The sequence below is a fragment of the Galeopterus variegatus genome, unplaced genomic scaffold (genome assembly GCF_000696425.1).
Source record: "Galeopterus variegatus unplaced genomic scaffold, G_variegatus-3.0.2 Scaffold221, whole genome shotgun sequence".
NCBI classification, from domain to species: Eukaryota; Metazoa; Chordata; class Mammalia; order Dermoptera; family Cynocephalidae; genus Galeopterus; species Galeopterus variegatus.
Genome location: NW_007726332.1, coordinates 226,328 through 251,475, shown reverse-complemented (window position 1 = coordinate 251,475; position 25,148 = coordinate 226,328). Strand labels below are relative to the sequence as shown.

The window sequence follows — 25,148 nt, the reverse complement described above, 5'->3', positions numbered from 1 at the left end:
AACCAAAAAAGCCTGATGCTGGAAGGGACCACAGAGCTCAGACTACCCAGCGCTCTGACATCACAGACGAGAAAACCAAAGCCCAGTGTGACACAGGCCACAGCATCATATTAAAGTGCTACGAGAGAGATGCAGATACAGTGCTATGCAAGTACAAGAGATAAATTAGACTTACAAATGAAAATGCAGCTTTGTGGTTTGGGTTTAAGTGCTTGGAGAGCAGGGGATAGGTCTGAAATTGGGTATACAGGGCCGGGTAAAGAACATGCTCACACTGGTCCCATATGACTCATTTTATTAATGCAATTATGAGGGGCTCATGTTAACCATGGTTCTATCCTCCAGCAAATTCCTTAATTTTCTTTAACCACAAGCACAAACTAACATTTTTGGTAAACTTTTAAGCATTTCTCTCTCTATGAGGTCAAAGATATGTAAGGGAAAAACTTACACAAAATCAAAGGAACTTTCAGGAAGTCAGCACATAATAAAAGCACTGCTGGTGATTACCTTATTAAGCAGTTTTCTACTACAAAAGTCCTATGTGCGTTGACACACACTGCTCTAATTTACTGGTGCTGCAGAAACACACTACCATAATAATCTTGATAAATCTCTCTGGAAAGTACCATGATTCTCAGCAAAAATTTCCCATCTCATAAAATTCTTCAGCATAGCACTTAAACTCTATGATAGCCAATACCCTTAGGCTCATTCCTCCATCTAATTAAAATGTCTGTCCTAAGTGACTTATAGTATTTGTCATCACCTAGGGTGGATATATAGACTGGTGGCTACAGACACTTGGGGACTACAAAGCTTTAATTAGCATGTCAGTGAGAATAGCTTCTAGCAAAAGCTTAACTGGTGGGATTCTCAGTCTCTCTCTGACTCCAGGTAACAGGGACATAACTTACAATCATCCCATAGAACAAGGAGGGCATTAGTGTAAATCAAGAAATAGAACTGCATGGCTGGAAATGAGGACCCACTGTATTTCCTTAAGGCTGATTCTAAGCCAAGAAAATAATACCAACATCACTGTCAATGCTATACCAGCCACTTAGACATGAGCTATGTCCTCTCCAAGCCTGAGCAATTTAGATTTGGATCAATTTAATCCTTAGGAGTTACCAACTTAGATAAGACATCATTCATTTTGACTGCTTAAAACCAAACCAGTTACTCCAAAAGGGAAGAAATGACGTAATTGCCTAACACATGGAGGCAGAGGCTTTAGAGATGGAAGGGTCCTTAGAGAGATTCTAGTGCAACCCCCTCATGATATAAATCAGGGAATTGAGACCCTGATAAGTAGAGGATTGTCTAAGGTCACAGCTGATATGTGACAAAGTCACACCCTGAACCCAGCTGTGACTTCCACTATAGCACAGCCCTCATATATTGCTGGAAGCTGCATGCTGAATTATAAAGAGTTTTTTTATTGGATAGTTAAAATAATTTGCTGTAAAAATTAATTCCCCATATATTTACTAGTAAGCTAGCTTTCTCTGAAATTCTAGGACTCAAATATATATACAAATAAATATCTAAGTAAATATATATCTAAGTTAATATATTTACAAATTGATAAATTAATATATACCTAAACAAATCTAAATAAGTATATATATTTTGTAGATATGTATTAAATGTGTGTGTGTGTTTCACACTTCCCATGAGCTAGGGCAACAGAGATGCTTTGGCTGGTTTCTTTTATGATCTAGAAAAATCTTAAGGTATCTGATGGTTCAAATACCGTGTCACTTCTTTCTGCCTTTGTGAGTCAAAAGTTCTTACAGGTCATCTGTTCACAGGCATCAAAACTTAGTTCCCTCCAAAAATTTTCAAAGATGGAAATATTTCTGTGGATGGATCAGGAACATTTACCTTTCACAGGCATCTGTGATAATCTCTCTGGAAAAGCATTATCAAGTTAGAATTCCTTTTCTTCTTTTGAGGAAAGATTTTTCACAATCGCTTAACTGAAGCTTGCTGTAACTATCTATGCTGGGGCCTTAAAAATCAGCTCTCTGTTTTCCCTCCAGGTAGATGTTCTTGACCTCCCCAAACCAGGTACTTAACAAGGATCTGAGTACTTACTTCTGTTCTGTAATTTTCTGGTTGTTCTTGGTTTTTTTATCCCCAATCTATTTCTCCCTGTGGAACTACAACATCTGTGAAGTAATGGCCATGTCTGTCTTGTCTCCTTGTCTTTCCAGGGTAGAGCACAACACCTGGTCTACAGTATATGCTCAACAGAGGACAAATGCTCACCCCAGGGCTGGGCATTTCAAATAGAAACATATAACAGTCTGTTGGAGTAGATACCACAAGAGCAAAGCAGATGAATCCTAGTTAACCCCCCATACTATTATACCCCGAACCCCCCTGACCAATATCACACACTTCCATGAGAGGCCAATCCATTCATACGTGCATTCTTTCAGGGTACAGGGGAGGGTGGAAATGGAGATCTCAGGATTCTAAGGAAACACTAAGAAACCATGGAAAAGTTTTAAGGAAAGCAATGACTATCGGTGTGGCAACTGAGAAAGACTCTTGGTTTTCTGGCAGCTGGCCAGTATGGGGATCTGAACCCTTGACCTTGGTGTTACAACACCACACTCTAACCAACTGAGCTAACTGGCCAGACCGAGAAAGACCGTTTTGGGTAGAGTAATGATAAGAGTGGAAAATAGCAGTCAAAGACTGAGTTTCCACTCAGGCCTCATTTTTATCACATTCTAATAAAACAGAGCTAAGCAGTCAACAAAAAAAAGGGACATGATCTAGTCAATTGTTTTATAAAATTAAAAAAGAGGCTACAGAAAATCCAAGGTACCACTCTCATTCTAAGTGAATGCTACTCACCTCAAAAATGTTATGCACTTTTACCATCACCTCTAATCACCATTCTAAACACTTGCTAGATATCAAAACTGCACTGAGAGTTGCATAAGATAAAATGATTCATGCTCCACCCACCAACCTCATTCCTCTCCTAGGCTGAAGTACAACCTTTTAAATGCTTATTCTTGCTTCTGCCCTGAATTTAATATGTTGGGCTCAAAAATTACAAGTGAAATAAGACAGGTTTAAAAATCATAGTCTTTTGGGCCGGCCCGGTGGCGCACTGCTACAGTGCGCCGCTTGGGAGCGTGGCGGCGCTCCCACCAAGGGTTCGGATCCCACATACAGACCGGCCGCTCACTGGCTGAGCAAGGTGCGGGCGCAACACCGAGGGTTGCGATCCCGTTGCCGGTCCGGTCCGGTCCAGGCGCGACACTGAGTGTTGCGATCCGTTGCCGGACATGAAAAAAGACAAAAAGGAAAAAAAAAAAATCATTTTTAAAATGAAGCAAAAGCAGGAAATTTTCCATATACAAGGTTTTCGATCCATTACCATATTTGGAGGGCATAATAGTCTGGCCCAGTCTTTCAAGCACATTTTGGTATGTCATTGATTGATTTAAAAGAGGAATACTGTAGTTATGGTCACTCCCAATTATTCTTATTTCTTTTAGAAAGATGAATAAATATTTAAAGACAGATGTTCCCAAAGTACTTAACACTTTACTTGCCCCCAAATCACATCAAATTTCATTCTTACGATAAATATTTAGTGGTCTAAATATTTCATGCTTCACCACTGCACAGAACAGTGAATAAAAGAGGTGGTGTCCCTGCTCTTGAAGCGTTTATACTAAAAAAGGAAGGCATAGTAAGCAGCGTGGTTAACAAAATGATCTCAGAGAGTGATGACTGCAATGAAGGGTGACAAGATGATGACTTGGGCAGGAGAATGCACTCTGAGGGTTAAAACATGTGAGCCACAACCTGCATGATGAGAAGTAGCCAGCCCCACTGCAGCAAAATTCTTCCTACAATGAAACTGAAGACATTATACAGCCAATGCAACTCCAGAGAGTGGAATACACCTCCCTAGAGATTCTAAAATACGTTTTTCCCCTAAAACACCATGGGTTGATCAGTCAGTGTTAGACATTCCTAACCAATTGGCTCAGAAAAAAAAAAATCAATTGTGAGAATAAATACCTGCACTACAAAGTACAAAAGAGAATAAACCACTAGATAGAGAATCTGGGAGAATTTTGGTGCTATAAATTCACGCACCTGGACCTAGGAATCAAGGGAAAAGATAATCAGTGAATGCCCAGTGGTAACCAGGGAATTTTCCATATACAAGGTTTTCGATCCATTACCATTTTCGGAAGGCATAAAAATCTGGCCCAGTCTTTCAAGCACATTTTGGTATGTCATTGATTGATTTAAGAGAGGAATACTGTAGTTTTGGTCACTCCCAATTATTTTTATTTCTTTTAGAAAGATGAACAAAATATTTAAAGACAGATGTTCCCAAAGTACTTAACACTTTACTTGCCCCAAATCACATAAAGTTTCATTCTTTCAACAAATATTTACCTGACAGAACTACAAAACAGGTAACTCACTGAGAAATTGAGAGAAAGAAGCCCTCCAGGACTGCAGAGAACTGAATGTCTTCAGGAGGGTTGAACCAGGAAAACAGCCTGGGATGCCGCCAAGCAGGTCCTTCCTTCCTGAGGGGGTGCCAAGGTCTTTCCGTGACGCAGCCTCCAGTTCCTCCTGCCTCCCCCCATGTCCCCAATGCTCTTCATTAAGTATTAGATGCCAGTCCTCATTTGGAAAGTCAGAGAACCAAAAGGAAAGAAGGAAATAGGTTTTTAACTTAGGCAAACCTTCAGTTTCCAGAAGTCCAAGAAATTACTCAAAATAAACAAATTCTAGAAGCAGCAGAAAAAACTAAGTGGTAATTTAGAAATGGGGGCTGTGTCCAAAAGTCAAAAACCAGTTTAATTAATTTGTTTCATTGTGATTTTGTTTTTTACACTCCTACTCTGATAAATATTTTCTATAGTAAAGAGACAATGTAGTTTTCAAAAGTCAGATTTGGCTCAGATCCTATCTCGTCATTTACTAGTTTCTTACTTAACATCTTTAATAAAATATGGATGATAAAACCTAATTTTTTCTGCAGCTTGTTTGTGGTATTATTGTCATATAATTTAAACTGAGCTATTTGATAAGCTTTGACATATGTCTATAACTGTGAAGACATCATCACAACCAAAATAATGAATATATTAATCTCCCCCAAAAGTTTCCTTGTGCCTCCTTTGCAATCCATCTCTTCCTCACCTCCACTCCACATTCCCAGGCAACCACTGATGTGCTTTCACTACAGACTAATTTTTACTTTCAGAATTTTGCATAAATGGAATGATACCATATGTACTTTTTTTAGTCTAGGTTTTTTTCACTCAGCATAATTACTTTGAGGTCCATCCATGTTATTGCATGCATCAATAATTCATCATTTTTATTGTTGAGTAATATTCCATTGTATGGATACACTACAATTTGTTTAAACATTCATCTGTTGATTGACATTTGAGTTGTTTCCAGTTTGGGGGCTATTAAAATAAAAGCTGCTATGAACATTCATGAACAGAGAAGTCTTTGTAAGAATGGCTTCATTTCTCTCAGTAAATACTTAAGAGTAGACAGATCGTATGGTAGGTACATGTTTAATATTTTAAGAAACCACCAAACTGTTTTTAAGCATGATTGTACCATTTCACAGTTCTAACAGTGGTATATGAGAGTTCCAGTTGCTCCACTTCCTCACCAACACTTGATATGTTCAGTCATTAATTTTAGCCATTCCAGTGGGAGTATATTGATATCTCATTTTGGATTTAATTTGCATTCCTTAATGATTGATTTTGAGCATCTTTAAAATGCCTATTCCATATATGACCCATTGTTAAACTGGGTATTTTTCTCACTATTATTAAGTTGTAAGAGTTCTTATATATATTTGTGTTATAAGTCCTTTGCCTGACTTACATGTTGCAAATAGTTCTTCTCAGACTGTGGCTTGTGTTTTCATGTTCTTAAACATCCTTTGAGAAGCAATAGTTTTTAATTTTGATAAAGTCCAATTTACTGATTTTTAAAAAATAGTTGGGGCCTTTTGTGTCCTATCTTAAAAATTTTTGCTGAACCCAAGGTTTTCTTGTGTTTTCTTTCAGGTTTTCTTATAAAAGTTTTACAGTTAAACTCTTACATTTAGGTCTATAACCCATTTTAAATTAATTTTTCTATATAGTGTGAAATAAAGATCAAGGCTCATATTTCTGCATATGGCTATGCAGTTGTTCAAGTAACACTTGTTGAAAAGATTATCATTTCCCCATTGAATTGCCTTCTTAGCACCTTTGTCAAAAAATCAATTGATCATATATGTGTAGATCTATTTCTGGACTCTCTCCTATGCCACTGATCTATTTGACTCTCTTTACTCCAGTACCACATTATCTTGATTATGGTAGCATTACAGTAAGCCTTGAAATCAGATAGTGTAAGTCCCCCAACTTGTTCTTTATCAAAATTATTTTTATTTTTTATTTTATTTATTTTGTGTGTGTGTGACCAGTAACGGGATTGCAACCCTTGGCTTGATGTCGTCCGCACTGCACTGAGCCAGTGAGCACACCGGCCATCCCTATGATAGGATCTGAACCTGCAGCCTCGGCTCTCCCAGCGCCACTGCACTCCTAGCGCCGCACTCTCCCAAGTGAGCCACGGGTTCAGCCCTATCAAAATTATTTTTAGACTAGTTTAGGTCGTATGACCTTCCATATAAATTTTACAATCAGTCTCTCAATTTCTAAGACAAAGCTTACTGAAATTCTGATTAGGACTGCATTAAATCTATTAAATAATTTGGGAAGAACTGAGGCCTTAACAATATTGAATCTTCCTATCCACAAGTATAGTATATCTCTCCATTTATTCAGGTCTTTATTTCAGCAATGTTTTCTCATTTCCAGTGAAAGTCTTGCACATCTTTTAACAAATGTATCCAATTTCATATTTTTGATGCTATTATAAATGGTATTTTTTATTTCAGTTTTCAATTGTTCACTGCTAGTATACAGAAATACAACTGATATTTGTATATTGATTTGGATCCTGCAACCTAGCTGCACTCACTTGTTGGTTCAAAAGGAGCCCTTTTGTAAATGCCTTAGAATTTTCTACAATCATTTGTCTGCTAATAAAGATGATTTTACTTCTTCCTTTGTAATCTGCATGTATTTTGTTTCTTTAAATTGTCTTATTGCACTGATCAGGACCTGCGGTACAATGCTGAATAAAAGTGAAAGAGCAGACATCCTTGCCTTGTTCCTGACCTTAGGGGAATAATGTTCATTCTTTCATCACTTAGATGATACCTGTAGGTTTTTCATAGATGTCCTTTGTCAGATTGAAGAAGTTCCCTTCTACTCCTAATTTGCTGAGGGTTCTTATCATGAATAGACATTGAATTTTGTCAAATACTTTTTCTAAATCTATTGAGATGATCATATAGATCTTCATCTTTACTCTATCAATATGAAAATTTGCACTGATTTTTATATGCTAAATCAACCTTGCATTCCTACTCATAAAACCCATTTGGTCGCGATGCCCTATCCATTTGGTATAACACTGGGTTTGGTTTGCTAAACTTTAAGAATTTGTTCATATATGATCATGAAGGACATTGGTCTGTAGTTTTCTTATTTTTTGTAATGTCTACAGGTTTCAGTATACGGGTAATGTTGGCCTATGGAATGAGTTGAGTTGTGTTTCCTTCTCTTCTATCCTCCAAAAGGGTTTGTGTAGAGTTGGTAGTATTTGTATTTGTTCCTTAAATGTATCATAGAAGTCACCAGTAAAGCCATCAGGAACCTTAAGTTTGCATTGTGGAAGGTTTTTAACTAGGAATTCAATTACTTTAATAACTATAATTCTATTAAAGTTATTTGAAGGAATTTTGGCAGTTTGCATCTTTCAAGGAATTTGTTCATTTCACCTGAAGTGTGGAATTTACTGGCATAAAATTGTTTGTAATACAGTCATGTGCTGCATAACAACGTTTGGTCAACAACAGACTGCATATACAATGGTGGTTATGCATAAGATTATAATGAAGCTGAAAAATTCCTATCACCTAGTGGCATTGCAGCCAGCAAGTTAACAATTGCCAACAGTATTACTACAGTAACATCTTGTAGAGGTTTTTAGCCTAGGAGCAATAGACCCAGATAGCCTAGATGTGTAAAGGCTATACTATCTAAGTTGAAGAATTTATCTAAACAATGTTCACACAATAACAAAATCACCTAATGATGCATTTCTCAGAACCATATTTTCCTATTGTTAAGCATCACATGACTGTATACCCTTATTATCCTTTTAATGTCCATATGATCTATATGTATGTTCCCTCTCTCATTCCTAATATTGGTAATTTGCGTCTTCTACATTTTTCTTGATCATTCTGGCTTAAGTTTTATCAATTTTATTGATTCCCCTCCCCCTAAAGCCCAGCTTTTTGTTTCACTGATTTCTCTGTCATTTTTCTGTTTTCTACTTCACTGACTTCTGCTATCATTATAATTTCCTACTTTCTGCTTACTTTAGGTTCAATTGCTCTTCTTTTCTATTTAAAATACAAACCTACATCTTTGATTTCAGATTTTCTTTTCTAAGTTTTTAATGCTATGAATTTCCATTTAAGAACTTCTTTAGCTATATCCCATCACCTCCTTAGGTTTTATGCAGATTGACAGAATAATATATGTACAGTTAGTAAACAAAAATCTGAGTGTCTATTCCACATCGGGCACTGTGCTTAGTACTAGGAATATACTGCCTAAAACAGATCTAACCACTTCTCCCACCAAGCTTAGCAGAGAATAACGACAAAATTGGTACTAAAATCAATGTTAATGATTATCTTCTTGATACTTAGAAAATACATTAAGCCAGAAAGCATAACAACTTTTTGTTTTATTCTAATAATAAAAGTACCTTCTGTTTTTGTATCTTCTAATTTACAAGTAAACCTACAGCTAGATCCTCTTCTCATTATCTAGCAAAAACTAAGTGGCTAGGTTTTTTTAAAGTCAGCAATTTGCAACACACATAAATTTACTATGGAGTAAATTCAATTACTCCACTTACAACTGTCTGAATAAACTACACATTTCAATTTAATATGCCACAGATATAAAATAAGTATTTCTGTAATCCTGAACTTTGAAAGCACCTGTTGATCTGTAAAGGATAATTTAAAAAATAAGTGTTCTATATATTTCCAAATGTTTTCTTGAAAAGATTATTTTCTTAAAAAGAAAAAGAAATAACACTCTGTCCATTCTATCCTATCCTCACAGTTTCAAAATACCAGAAACATTTTCTAGCTCTCTGTTATATGCTTATTATTTTAAAGGACAAAATAATAAAATAATAAATTAATAGAGTAAAAGAAAAAAGCTCTGCACTCTAATTGAATATAAATGCCTGACAAATCATTGGTTTCAAGGTCATTTAAATGCTGACTCTATCCTACCAAAGACTCATGTTTTCAAAACACCACCAGTGAGTTATATTAAACATCTAAGTATAATTATTTAAGACAATTATATATCCAGAAATCTAGTTTACATTTGAATCTTTATTCATCCAGTGGAACAATAAGCATCTATGCATATGCCACCTAGTCAGGTAACCTGGGTCTTCCTACACTTAAGCTTCTTCCATTCCTCATCTCTTTTTCTTCATTTAGGCCACAGGTTATCAACCATGACTGCACACTGGGGAAAAAAGGGAGGATTTTTAAAAGTTCCCCAGGTGATTCAAATGTGCACACTAAGGGTAAGAAGGCTCACTAGTCTAGGCTCTCTCCAGGAAGACATGCTTCTCCTGGCCATTGGCCAATCCATACCACCCTACTTCAGAACCCAGTTCCTCTAGAGCTTTGCCCAACCTAACTCGTAATCAGACAACTAATTTAATAATTCCATTCAGATTCTTATTCTCACTTCTATTTCGTATCCAGAAACTCACAAGATAAAATGTAAATCTCTAAATGTATTTTAGATATTCCTCTCTAGTCCACTTAAAATTCCACAAAGTAAGTTAGGCTGGTTATGGAAAACAGTATTGAGGTTCCTCAAACAGAACTACCATATGATCCAGCAATCTCACTGCTGGGTGTATACTCAAAGGAATGGAAATCATCATGTCGAAGGGACACCTGCACTCCAGTGTTTATTACAGCTCTATTTACAGTAGCCAAGGTATGGAACCAACCTAAATGTCCATCGACAGATGACTGAATAAGGAAAATGTGGTATATATACACAATGGAATACTACTCGGCCATGGAAAAGAATGAAATTCTGTCATTCACGGCAACACGAATGAACTTAGAGAAAATTTTGTTAACTGAAATAAGCCAGGCACAGAAAGAGAAACACCACATGTCCTCATTCATTAGTGGGAAGGAGGGAAGGAAGAGAGGAAGGGAGGAAAGGAGGGAAGGAGGGAAAAGAAAAGAAGAGAAAAATAAAGAAAAGAAAAAAGAAACAACAATCAATCATCGAACTTTCAAAAAAAAAAAGAGAACTGTGGTTATTAGAGGTGGGAAAGGGGGAGGGGAGTTAACGAGAAATTGGTTAAGGGTCACAAATATTGATCACGTTTTGTAAACATGAATATACTAATTATCCTGACTTGATCAACACATATTGTACACAGGTAGTGAAATTCAAATCTGTACCCTATAAATATGTATAATCAATTATGTTTCAATAAAAAGAACTATCAAAAAAAAGTAAGTTAGGCTGAAGGAAAACTAGCTCAATATAATTTGATGATTAAGGTTAAATAGTCATTGTGGCTGTTTACTTCTACTTAAAAGGGATAGCTCCACAAGTCATCAGTAATTTTAGAGAATATATGGTAAAATAATCAATTTCCCAAAGTATAAAATAAATGAATCTTCATCATTTTCCATCTGATTCCACCACTTGTTAATTTCAAACAAGTTTTCAATACTGATTCACATTCTGGGTTCAAAACTGACTCTCTCCAAAACTTAAAACATTAAACTCCTGAGAATCCTTAAACAAAATACTCCATTTTGCCAAACCAGACCACTTCATTATAATTATCATTTCCTCATCTCAAAGTGAGAATGATAACACCCGCATCACAAAGACAGTGTGAAGATTAAGAAGCAAGAGCATTTTAGCACTGTGCAGAGTGCTCTAGAAATTTTAATTTATTTACAGCAAAAATTATGCCTCAGGGGAACTAAGTGAAAGCAGAGGCAGTGGGAAGCTGCGGGTAGCTACATGTCACAGGAACACCAACAGGTGAGGCGAGGAGGGGGTCAACATCTTACTGAGAAGCTCTAGCCGCCTCTTTTCAGACCAATAGTAGCAGAAACCCATATTTCAGAACGCACACATCTCAGACAGACTTAACTGAAGTTACTTGCAAACACATGTAAACTTCACTCCCTCGGAAAAGTGCTAAACAGTCAAACTTTGCCAGCGTGCAGACCCAGGCACCCTGATCCCTGCCAGTGTAGCTATGTACCTCTGGGATGTAATGGATGTGCATGCCGAAACACGTGTGCACGTCTGAGCGTCTGAGCCAACATGTATCCATAAACAGTATGAATAATGCTCGCGAGAATGTATGGCTTTCTCCTAAGCGCTTCAAGCACGTTACTCAAATCAAGTCACTTTCCTATCTCCCCTTCGTATTACCCTGCGCACTGAGAGTTGGGGAGCCTTAAGCTAAGCCTGGGCGGAGGGGGGTGACCTCCCTGGCCCCCTGCCCGGCTTCCCGTTAACCTGAGCCGCCGTCCCGAAAGGGAACAGTGTCCAGGCCGGCTTCCTGGAGACACACCTGCGCCCGCACACACCCACCGCGGTCGCGTCACCGGCGCGGCGGCCACCTGGGTGAGGACCAAAATCTGGAGGGAATTCCCTCGGCCGCAGGACGATGGGAAAGCGGGACCCGGGCGAGTTTTGAAAACTGGAAGGGGAGAAGGGGTGGAGTGGACACAAAGGGGAGGGGTCGCCGCTACTCACCCAGCCCTCGAAGGTGTCCGAGGCGCCCGCCGTGCGCAACAGCTCTTGGAACTGCAGGGTACAGTTGGCCACGAAGTGGTCGTAGCCCAGGGGCGTCTCGTGGAAGACGGCCAGCTCCAGGTGGCCGCCGTCGGTGACGTTAGCGCAGAACTCCTCGTTGTACGTGGGCTTGTTGGTCTTCTGCTTGGTACTGGTCTGGCCCACGCGCACCTGATCCACGCTCACAGTCAGGTAGGGGTCCAGGAGCTGGTAGCCCTTCTTGAAGAGCGAGTGGCGCAAGGACCAGCGGGTGGGCTGCAGCCCCACGGCCTCGCCGATGCGGACCCTCAGATAGCCATTGAACTTCATGGTGCCGGACGACATGCCGGCGCCGCTGCCCGGGCCCCGGGGGGCCGCGCTGGCTCGCAGCGGGAGAACGGAGAGCCCCGGCTCAAGCCAGCCCTCGCGGCAGCCGCAGGAGTGGAGGCAGCCCCGGGGAAAAGCAGCGCCCAAGCTCCCCTCGACCAGCCATTCTGCCTCCTCCGTGGGACCTACCCCTCCCCTCCTTCCCTCCCTTCCTCCCTCCCGAGGTGGAAAGGAGGGGAGCCCGGCGCCGACCCTCTGCGGGCCGGGGAAGCCCGACCGTCCCTCTGAGCGCGCCGCGCTACCCAGGGGCTCGCGCGGGACTCGCCCCTTCTCCAGGGCCGGGAGGCTCCTCTCCCCGGAGAGCCGGAGCGACCCGTCCGGTTAGCTCTAACCCCCAAGCGCCTCTTCCCCGCCTCCTCCTACTTCTCCGGCTGCCCCCGCCTCCTCGGGCTCACGCTCTCCACCCCTCGGTGAGCCTCAAACCAGGAAGCAGCTGCCGCCGCATCCTCGGCAGAAACCTCGCGCAGCCAAGCTCCAGGTTCACAGAACCCCTGCACCGGCTCCCGCGCCTTCCGGACCCCGGGGGCGTGGCGCGCGGCGCGCGGCCCACGGCCGGGACTGCGGGGGGTGGGTGCAGCCCCGCGCCCGCCAGCCTGCACCGCCCTGCGCGCGCTCCCTGCGGCGCGGGGTCTGGCCGTGCGCTGCGGACTAGAGGCCACCCCCGGCGCAGGTCACACCTGATGCATGGCAGACAGGCCCGGGAGGGGCTGGAAGGCGGGGAGGATGCAGAGGAGGAGGGAGCAGCAGAGAACCTGCGTGGCTAAGAGTCGCCCGTGCCCTCTCTCCCACCCTGCGCGGTAGGCTGGTGACCCTGCCTGGCCATCCGGGAGAGGCGGCAGGCGCACGGCGGGGAGGTTCTTTTTCCTAATCTTTACAGGGATGGCTCATCTCGGGTTCAGCTCGGGCTCATCCTGTTTGTGCGCCTTTCCTGCAGAGAGTATTTACACAGTTTTTTTTTTTGTTTTTTTTTTTAATAGGGCAGTAGTAATGATGGAAATCCTGTCCGCCTCCTTCCTCGGAGAGGTGTGTCTCGTTGCACAAAGAGCTAGAAAGGTCGGTTCTTCTGGAGACAGACACGGCCAAAACGTAATAAGTCTCTTCCTCTGCGGGTGGTTCCTGGTCCACCCAGCCCGGCATGGCAAGGGCAGAAAATGTTCACACACAAGCTGTCCCCACACACATTCGCGGAAGAAATCTCCTCTTCTAGGAACACCCCTGGCTGTTGCTGTGTTTGCGAGTCACACCAGCAGCTTTCTGATGCTTCTTGCCCCATGGCTCCTGCAGTTTTGTCTCCCTGAGGTCCAACCACAACCAATTTGTTTCCCACAAGGCATAGGCCATTTTAAAAACGCTTAATTACATTGTCTTGCTATACTGGTTCCCTTGGAGCAGGTTCGTCTTTCTAGCCCCCTCCTCCAGGGTCCTGTTCAGGGCGCTCTAACTGAGGAGGTTCTCAACAATTTCACACGAGTAAAGGGAGGCCTCAGCAGTAGTCACTGCACACACACAGTGAAAACAAATAAGAACAATGGTCTGGGTAGGGGGAGAGACTGTCTTAAAAATACCAATGCTTCCTTAGAAAAGAGGGCATGGATGCAGCACATCACCAAAACGACACCTTAGATTTACACAGGGCTTGGAAAGTATGCTCCCAAACATCCAGGGGGCTCCTGTCTGGCCCTCGTGCACTGGAGGAAGAAGTTAACTCCACCATTTGGGCCAACTCTGTCATCCTCTCCTGCAAAGAGCTGGACCCTAGCTTTAACAACCGCTGAAGGATTTGCTGCTGTTGGGGTTTGGCACTAAAAGAAGACAGTTCCCAAATGCTGGGCAGCTACACAGCTGCCCCAGGGTTGAGATGTGAGGGACTCGATACACTCCATCTTCACTCTATCAACCAGTGCCTATCAGGCATCAGAGTGGACAGTGGTGAAAGGGCAGTAGGCAGGACAGGCAAGGTGCCCACCCTCCTGGGGCTTACAGTCCCCCAGGGAGGAGAAACAACAAATAGAAGATGATACATGTGGAGGGCACAGTGAAGGAAAGGCCCAAATTGCCATGGGATGTGACCTGGATGGGTGGTCAGGGAAGGGTCCCCTAAGGAAGTCAACAGCAGAGAGATCAGCTCATTCAGGGTTCCTGAGAAAAGGGATGGTTTGTCCTTTTGGGGAACATAGAGGACTCTATGTATCCGGATTCAAGAAAGATGAAGGGAGAATGGCTAAAATGAGCCTGAAAAGGTGGCCACACTGACCAGACTGCTAGGCCATGGGGAAGTATTTGGGCATTATCTATGGGCAACTGCAAGCCTCTGAAGGCTATTAAGCAGGGCCAGGCCAGCATGGAATTTGTGTTTTAAAATCTGTCTTTGGGGCTGTGCAGTGGGCGGATTGGAAGGAATGAGCACGAGTGTGAGACCAGTTGGGAGGCTGTTGCCAACATCCAGAGGAGGAGAGAAGGTAGTGACCAGGCCTTAGGTGGTGGTGATGGAGTTGAAGATAAGTAGATTAATTTGAGAAGTGCTTAGAAGGTAGAATTGACAGGTCCTGATGATGGGTTGGATGGAGGAAATGAGGAAGAGGAAAATATCAAGGATGACTTGCAGGATCCGGCTTGAGCAACTGTGTGGATGACTGGGGAGCCATTAGGGAATTAGGAAACACTGCGGGAGGAGAAGATTGGTGGGGGGAGATGAAGAGTTCAATTCGAACCCTGTCAAGTTTGATATAACTGACACATTTAAGTGGAAATCTGAAGTGGGAAATTGGCTATGTGATTATGACACTCAAAGAAGCAGTCTGAGCTAAAGACAAATTTAGGAGCCATCAGAATATACATAGTAACCAAAGCTGGAATAGTGGATGAGACTCTGTTGTGGGAGAAGATAGGAAGGGAGTGTAGCATGAGAGCCTAGGACAGATTTCCAGAAACTGCACCATGTATAGGTGGAGGAGAAGCAGGGAAGGGGGTGGAGAAGCAGGAGCCAGGGAGGTAGGAGAAAAGCCAGGGAGACGTGGTATCCAGATATTGTAAAAACCAACCAAAATGTTTTCAAGCAGGGAGGGAATGGTCAGCTAGGTCATGTGATGCTAAGAGATTAAGTAAGCATACTAAATAAAGTATGCCATGTGGCGTTAGCAATGGACAGGTCCTTAGTGGTCTTTGAGCAGTTTCATTTGCAGTAGGTTTAGGTGAAAAATAAGGAAGTGGAGGGAGTGAGTGTAGACACTCTTTCAATAGGTTTGGCTGGAATGGGAAGGAGGGTGAGCGGTGAGGAGGAAAATGGAATCACTAGAAGGAGGGCTCTTAGGATGAGTGAAAAACACAGACAGGAGAGAGATCATATGGTTCTGAGAAGGCAGGAGGGATGCCAACCCAGACACAGGTGAAGGGATGAGGCTCAGGTAAAAAAGAAACATCTGTGTTGTGGCTCTCAGCCTGCTGTCCAAAACTGCCTGATTGAAGTCACACATTTAGAGTGAGAGATTTGAACCCCCAGAAAGCCACAGGCAAAATGCAGACCACCTATAGTATTAGTCAAGCTACTTTCTTGCTCTCTCATTCACACATGTTTTCTCTCCTTCCTTCCCCACTTCCATCACCTGTTGGTTTTGCTTCCCTCTGTACTCCTCATTTTCTCTTCTTGCAACTGGCTCTCTCCGTATAGCCAGGGGAGATGGTCACCAGCAGCCCCAGCTTCCCAGATGCCCAGCCCAACAGCCCCAGCAGAACCAGGATTTTCTCTACCAGCATTTTTAAATCGGTCTCCAGGGAGACTCTGATTACCAACAGTTTATGTCATGTGTCATGAGGTGGCTCCTGGGGTACAATAGACAGGTGGTAGACAGCACACAGTACAAGGTCCCTGTAGGAAGGGACTGTCTGCCAATACAAACCCCACTTATGTAACCACTTTTATCCAGAGCTGGCCCTAACTTTTAAGGAAGGCAGAGGAGCAGGAAGTCCGCTCTCTCCACCATCCCACCCCGTTCACTAGCTGCTTGTGTATAATACAATATAGCAACTATTGCAATACAGATATGTTTGTACTGACTGTTTTAAAATCTGTATTATAGGTCCTTTTATAGACTGGAGGGGTTTTTTTTTTTTTCATCATAGCTATTACTGTTTCTTGTCTTAGTCACACTGTAACTTTGGATTTCTCTATATACAATTCCTAGTACATTTATCTAAGTGATTTTTTGATTGATTATTTGACTGAATCACTGACATTTTTCTAATTTCTTGAGGAACATTTCACACAAACCCCATTGCACTTTAAAACAGAACTAGAGAATTTAGAGAATAATACAGCCAGGTCAAAAATTACCCCATGTTACTACAAAATGACACAGCCTTTGGAGGGCAATTTGACAGTATACATCAAAAGCTTCAAAGTAAGAAGTGGGTTCTATACCTGAAGATTTCCAGCCATAGTGAAATGATTAAATTATAAAATAGTAACTCAATAGAATATTATGCAGTTATTAAAATTATATATGATAAACAACATAGAAAAAGCAATAGTAAATAACATTCAAAGATGAGAACAAGAAATATAAATATGCTATCAAATACATAGAATATGTATACCAAAGGATAAAAATCGGAATGCAACACAGGTAAATGAAAAAAGTTCTTAGAGTATTGCAGCTACAAACAAATAATAAATGTACTTACCTTAAAGGGCTTTGAAGATAAAATAATGCACGCAAAGCATTTAATACATTGCCAGGCACATGCTACACTTCAGCTGTTACCTTGGCTGCCATATTAAAATTTATTGAGCATCCACCAGCATTGTAACAAGGCGCTTTACAAACATTATTCATTTGATCCTCATGACAACCATGTGAAGTAAGTGTTATTAGTATCTGTATTTTACAAATAAGGAAACCAAGGGTCAGAGAAGTTAAGTGAATTGGATCACATAATTAATACAGTGTAGAGCTGAGATTTGACCCATTTTTTTTTGAAAAATAAATGTGTAAGCCCCACGCCAGAGTGATTCTAGTGCACAGTAGGTTTGAAAAATACTGCAGCATTCTGAGTACAAGGGGGAAGAAGATCAAGATTCTCAGCGGGCAGGAGAGAGTGGTATTGCAGGGCAGGTGTTATAGCAGTGCCATTCCATGTCCACTTCCACATACGCAAAAGTTCATCTCAATACATGGGGCCACAGTGTCCTTCTTATGAGTGTCCCAAAAAGAACAGAAAAGGCAAGATACTTCACAAATTAACATTTCTCAGAATGGAAAAAAGGCATTAGTCTCATATTGAAAAGGACATAGTGTATTGGGCACAATGAGTGAAAAAAAGACCCACACCTAAATGGATAAAGGGAAGATCTTCAATGACTTGGAGGAAAAACAGATGCAAAGGCGAGGGGGTGTGGGGGTGTGGGGGCCTGGGGCAGTGAGGGATGAGATCAGAATAATGAAGACTCCAGTTAGCCAAGGGGTCCTGACCCACCAGTGAGCTAGGGTGTCAGTGAGTAAACAGCTCATAATGAGAGAGGGAATGAAGGAAAGGAAGTCTGAAGTGCAAAAGTCCCAAGGGGCAGGCAGATCCAGGAGACTGGCAGAGCTTCTCGCCCTTCCACAGGCTCCGTCAATAAAAGGGCTTTAAATTACTGTGTGCCTCAAAATTCACTTAAGTAAGACAGATCCCAGGGATTGAGATCAGAACGGAGGATCAAGCATAAAAGTAAAGCCCCCATAAAAAGCAGGCGAGTTAGTAACACTTTGTACTGACAATTCCTTCAACAGAGCCTGGTGACCAAGAGCAACGACTCCATAAAACATCTCTGCCACTCTCTTCTAATAGGAAAACCGAGTGAGGTTAAATATTTTATGTGGGCAAAGAGAACAAACACAAATCTCTCCCATGACTAATTTATTTTTTGACGTAACTCACCTAATTGAATCTATCCATATTAGAATGTTTTCATTTGAAATCTTTTACATCACCCAAGTGTCTTTCTTATAGCAGCATGGAACCCTGGAAAAGCTTACAGCCATTATGCTATCTAGCCTAAGTGAATCACTGTGCAGTATATGCATGTATTGAAACAACACACTGTACCCCACAAATAGGTACAAGTAAATGTTTAAATTTTTGAATTAAAAAAAAAAAACAGATCCATAAAAGCCTGATTATAGCTTTGTGGTGTAAAAGCAAACATACTTCATATGCAATAAAAAAGAGATAAATAGTTTAGGGGAGCCCAAACTAATTGCATTTAGTCTCCTCAAACTTTTCTTTGTATGCACTTCTGTAATAAAAAGTTAAAATAGCATGTCACCAAATGAAGCAAAAATATTTTTTCAAACTAGTTTAAAATTCTATAATTTTGCATGCAGAACTTACTATAACTCATTTTAAATATTTTTTCTTGACATTTTAAAAAAGCATTAGTGATGGAAGCAAATGAATATGGTTTAAAATAGTAATCATTTTCTCTAAACCTATTATTAATATAGCTAATGGTCAGGTTGTTCCATTAACTTTTCTCATTTGGTTCTGGTCCATTAACATGCCAAGTGGTTATTAACTACAAGTAGCAACCAAGTTATTAGACTGTATGACTTGTGTAAGAAACCCGTGAAAGGAAAATTACTATTTTGCCGTAATAGCATCTTTCTCTTCTCCCTTTACTGGCTTTTCTCCACGTCTTGTTTGCTTGCTGACCATCCAATCAGCAATTCCATTCTGGTCATTGGGCATCACACTTGGACTTTTCAAAGTTCTCTGGCATTGCCTTTAGGTCATTTAGAAGAACTTCTACACACTCTTTCAGTCTTTGAATTGAATAGTTTTATAGTGATAAAACTTAATACACAAAATGGTTTTCATCAACTCAAATGATCTTAAGATCACTGTGGCCTTCTTGGCTGTTTTTTCCATAACTATGGGGGGTGGGGAGAGCTTCACTTTAAGTTGAATGTAAGTATCAGAATGTAGCCATAACTATTTACTATAGCAGACATAGATTTTCACGATATATTGTTAGTGATAAAATCAGGCTATCAAACTGTAATTCAGCAGAATCCCACTGGGTGTAGAAGGTGCATGTGTATGTTGTTTGTGTGTGTAAATTTGCAGGGGCATAACCCCCTAATGTTAACAGGGGTTGTTGTAAGTCATAGATTACAATGCAGAGTCTGCCTAGTGTTGAAAACAGGGACTCTGGAGATAGACCACCTCCACCCAAATCCTGCCCCTTACTAACTGTATGAATTTAGACTCTACCTACGCTTATTGTGCCTCAGTTTTCTCATATGTAAATTGGGTTTCTGTGAATTTTTTACAAGTTGTTATAGTAAATAACTTGAAACAGTACCTGGCACATAGTAAGCAACTTTATAACTATTTATTATTGTGGGTGCCTTTTTTTTTCTTTTAATTTATCTGTATTTCGTGACTTTTTTTCTATAATGAAAGTTTTAGCAATGTTATAAATGTTTTTCAGCTAATATTACAATTTTTAAAACTGAACACCAAATCGCAGATAAGGTTGACTTTAACTCTTTCAAATTTTAATCATTTCTTGTCATCCTTCTGGTTACATTTGAACATTTTCTGCTTCTTGGCAATAAAAAAGCAGTTTGGCCCTGTTCCCAAGAGCTTATGGTTCACAATAAGAAGGTATAAAAGACCTTTTGCCCTTGAAATCCTGGTAAAGTATAAAGTTTTCACATCAACCCCAATCGTCTTTCTTAATCAAGGACAAAAATTTAACTTTCTACAAAACTAATCAAGACATATTTCCACATTAAAATCCCCCATTTGCCCCTCCCCCCCATTAAGAGCTCTGAACTGAGGCATGTGTTTTGAACACAGAAAGTTAGCAAACATTTATTCTAGATACTGGAAGAGCAAAGTCGGTAAATCAAGGAACTGCTTATTTTCAATACTAATTTAATGGAATCCCACTATGCAGTCAATATAATTTTAGCCCTAGAGCAAGTGATAGCAGGGCAATCCAGACCTTCCTACCATGACCTTTATGGTGGTATGTGGAGTTAGATAGCCCAGGAATTGGCATTTTTTTTTACAATGTTTAACAAGCCCAGGTGATTCTTCTGCACTCAAGTTTAAGAACATCAGGCACAGGAAACAGCATTCAAAGACTTGAGTTTGCATCTTCCAACATTGCTAGATGACCTTGCACAGGTCATACAATTGCACAGAATTAAATGAGAAACCAAATTTAAAGCACATTGCAAAGCCCTGCAGCATTACATAAAAGTTATCAGTTCACCTCATCCTTGTGCCTCACAGGCAATGCCACCTGCCTTTCTGAGTGAGAAAGGGAACCAAACCACCCACAGAACCACAGCCATGCAGGGGGCTCAATCCTGCTACCCACAGAGACCCTTCAAATCAGAAGCAAAATTTTTGACACATTCTCTTAGTCCGAACATAATCACTTAAGCTGAGATTCTTAAATATGGAGGAACACTTGAAAAAGTAACGCAAGTAACAAGATAAAAGAGAACTCTGGTGAGTACAACAAAAAGAAAGGGAGAAGATAAACTCATAGGTGAAATGGGTGTGGAAATGCAAAAGCCACACTGAGTACTAAGATGAAACTTGGGCCTGATACAGGAGAAAGGAAGCCAACAAAGGAATTTTACACACTTCCCGGATTACTCATTTTTTTTTGAGTCCCAACAACTGAAATCAGGAAACACCTGTGCTTGTTAACATTAGTTAGGAAATGACTTTAAAAACTTGGACTCAGTTTGAGATAACTGATGGCAGGCAGTGATATCATTCCAGCATCTATATTTCCATGTAAATACACAAGATATTAATTTTGGTTCATTTTTGTAATAGCAATCAGAGACTCCATACATTATATTTAATGGGGTAATTGTTATACTTTTAAAGTTTTAAAAGTACCTAGCATTTAGCTGCGTGCATGGTTTTTGTTCCCATTTATAATTATTTGAGGATTGTTATAATCACCCAGAAATATGACCCTCATTACTTTAGGATAAAATAAATATATGGAATGTTTCAAGATAAAAGACAAAAATACAGCACAGTAATAAAAAGATTGGCCAGAAAGTAAAAATAAGTACACAGAAAGGATGGGTCCATTTGAAGACATGCTAGAGAACTCTAGACCAAACCTTTATTTTACAGAGGAGCCAGAATTAGAAGTTGAGCATTTTCCAATTTGCTTATTACACATTGCCTGGGTCTTCAGAATGTGGGGCCAGAGCTCCCCAGAGCAGGTTCTACTTGCAAGTAAACTATTGACTTAGGCCTTACCGCTGATTGATTTATATAAACAACATTATCATTTATATTGCTCTGATATTCTTTGTTAACCAATAAAGTAAAACACATGAATTATGGTGTGGTCGATGATTTGTATCAACTTTCTTAGAAATAGAGTATTGTGCAAGTTTGTTTCTGGCATTTTCCTTTGATGTCCTGTTAAATTATAACCAGTGAAAAAAAGTTATTTGTAAGAAAATTGCAAGTTAAATTTTGTACCAGTGAACAAAGATTGTACAGATCATTTTACTGCCTTGTAATTTTATTGACTCCCACATTTAAAACTAGAAGCATATTAGAATACACTTTGTTCTACCCAAGTTTTGTGTTATATTCTTGAAAAATGTCTTTTTGATGTTTGATAAATACTGAGTCTTACATATGTATATTCATGTTAATTATTAATTATTATAATTTAGAAGTGTTATAATGATAATAAATTCACTTCAATGAACTGATGATTATTGATGATTAAATGTTATAATTATAATAACTTCCATGAACTGATAATTATTGAGGTTAGATTAAGAATACATAATAATCATCTTAAACAGTGGCCTGATATAAAAATTAAAGGAAAATTTTTCAATAAATAAAGGAAAAATGTGATTTTGTGTTTAAATACTTTATTAAGAGGTACACACTACACCAAAACATGCATAAGAGGACATCTACTTCTGGCTGCACAAAGTCACTGGTGCACTGGAAACAACTAGAAATATACGAGGTCACTGATCCAGGCATTTGACCACAAACCTGACTGGACTGTGATTCTTGAGTGAAAGGAAACCCAAAGTGATATGTACATCCTCCTCAGCTTTTTTCCCTGGGGCCACAAATTGGAGTAAAAGGAAGCAGAATCCAAGGAAATAAGGCAGTCTTGCTGAGCTGAAGCAATCCAAATTAAAGCTTAAAGTGGCTGTTGTCCCTGGAATTTGTAAGGCAGATTACCAGAAAGGAAGGAGTTGTGCTGAAGAAGAAGACAAAGAAGACTTCACAGGGGCTCCCCTGCAGCCCATGTGCAGGGTAATACTTCATGAGGCCTAGCAAAGAATGGCTGCTGTGAATAAGAGAGCCAGGCCAAGATATCACCAGGAAGGAAACACTGGAAGATTGGTCCAAAGTGGAGAGAGCTTACTAAGCACCTTGTGCATTCAATTGAAACTCCAAAGAGGCCAAACCTTAGGAGTAAGTCTTGTGCCCCAGAGAAAGGGCCATGGCTCAGGACTAAGGACAAAACTGAAATAGAAATGCCCTAATAAATAAAACAAAGCCTAGCAAGATCAAGAGGATTTTTCAGTAACTTAATTGCCTCATAGAATACACTTCAACACTCTTTAAAAGAAGTTAAGATGATCCAGACTCTCTATTAAATCCCTTATAACAATATTCAACAATAATTTTAAAATATTAGACATGTGACGTCAATGTGAACCATAATCAAGAAAAGGCACAGTCAACAGAAGCAGAATCCAGGATGACACAGATGTTAGAATAAGCAGATGAGGTCCTCAAAACAGCTATTAAATACATTTAAGAATGCATGGATAAAGATAAATATATCAAGTAAACAGATGAGGAGTATCAGCAAAGAAATAAACCAAATAGATACATTAGAAATAAAAATAATCTGAAATATAAAATTTACTAAATGGTTGGAGTGGGTTGGAGATGGCAAAAAGATAAATTGGTTAACTCTAAGAGAGAGATGAATAAAAATTATCCAATTTGAATAACAGAAAGAAAAAGGTTGAAAAAAATATGAACAGAGCGTCAGTGACCTCTGGAACACCACTAAACAAATAATATTTATATAATTGGAGTCCCAATGGAGGAAAAGAAAAAGAGAATGAGGAAGAACAAAATTTGAAAATTTGAAAAAACAATGGCTGAAAATTCCTCTAATTTTGTGGAAAACACCAGCCTAACAAATTAAAGAATCAACAAACCCCAAGCAGAATAAAAACAGACTCACACAAACACAAACCCTAGGTAAATCATAGTCAAAAGGCTGACAACCAAAGATAGAGAGTAAATGTTGAAAACAGTCACAGAAAAAAGTGGATTACATGTGGGGAACAATGCTACAATGGAGACCAGAAGAAAAGAAATGACATTATCAAAGTGCTGAAAGAAGTGGTCAGGCCAGAATTCTCTATACAGTAGAAATATCTTTAAGAAATGAGAACAAACAGAAAAAGGCATTTTCGGATAAATAAATGCTAGGAAAATTCATCATAAACTATAAGAAATATCAATAGGAGAAATTTTTAGGATGACAGGAAATAATAGAGGGAAACCAAAACTAAAGAAAGGAATAAATAGCACCAGAAATGGTAAATAGATGTGCAAATATAAAAACTTTCCCTTTTCTTCCCTTCTCATAATGTTTAAATAAGACAACTGACTGTTTAAAGACAAGTATATCATAGAGCTTCTAACTCACATAGAAGTAAAATATGTGACAACAATAAGAAAACGGACAGAGTTAATAAAATTGTAAGGTTTTTACATTTTTTTTTTTTTTTTGTCTTTTGTCTTTTTTCCGTGTCCGGCAACGGATCGCAACCCTCAGTGTTGCCCCCGTACCGGACCGGGGACCGGCAACGGGATTGCAACCCTCGGTGTTGCTCCCGCGCCTCGCTCAGCCAGCGAGCGGGAACCGGTCTGTATGTGGGATCCGAACCCTCGGACGGGAGCACCGCCGCGCTTCCCAAGCGGCGCACTTATCCAGTGCACCACCGGGCCGGCCCCAAGGTTTTTACATTTTATACAAAGTGGTATAATATTAACGCTAAATAGACTGATAAGGTTGTGCTGTTCAATGTGATAGTCACCAGCCAAAGGTGACTAACGTTAAACTAAAATTAATTTAAAATAAATAAAATTTAAATTTCAGTTCCTCAATTTTGCTAGCCACATTTCAAGGTATCAATAGCCACAGGTAGCTAGTGGCTATCATACTGGAAAAGCACATAGTATATTTCCATCACTGAAGAAAGTTTAGTTGGAAAATGCTGCCCTAGAGCAACCACCAGAAAATAAAAATACACAGACACACAACTTTAAAACCAACAGAGGACCAAGCAAATCTAGGAGAGCTGGTGCTGATATATTATTATTATGCAAGATAAGTTTCAAGTCAAAGAGAATTATCAGAGTTGGAGACGGACATTCCTTAATGATAAACAGTCATTTCATCATGAAGACATAAAAATTCTAAATGTCTATGTGACCAATAGTGTCAAGAACAAGAAGCAACATATGAAAATTAAAGAGACAAACATACAAATTCATAATCATAGTTGGATATTTTAACACCCCTCTCTGTAATCGATAGAAAAACTAGACAAAAAATGAATATGGATATAAATGATTGGAACAACATTATCAACCAAATTGTCCTAACTGGTATCTGTAGACTACCTCACCTCACATCTGTACATG

At 40.0% G+C, this 25,148-nt stretch overlaps 1 protein-coding gene across 1 annotated transcript in view; it reads right to left on the bottom strand.

Annotated features, from left to right (window-relative positions):
* PRKCH (protein kinase C, eta) overlaps positions 1-12,751 on the bottom strand; it is a 261,067-nt gene extending 248,316 nt beyond the window's left edge. The window contains exon 1 of the mRNA XM_008566116.1: positions 12,006-12,751. Coding sequence (XP_008564338.1) covers positions 12,006-12,368 — 363 coding nt within the window. The 5' untranslated portion in view covers positions 12,369-12,751. The remainder of the gene's footprint in view (positions 1-12,005) is intronic.
* Between the last annotated feature and the right edge of the window lie 12,397 nt (positions 12,752-25,148).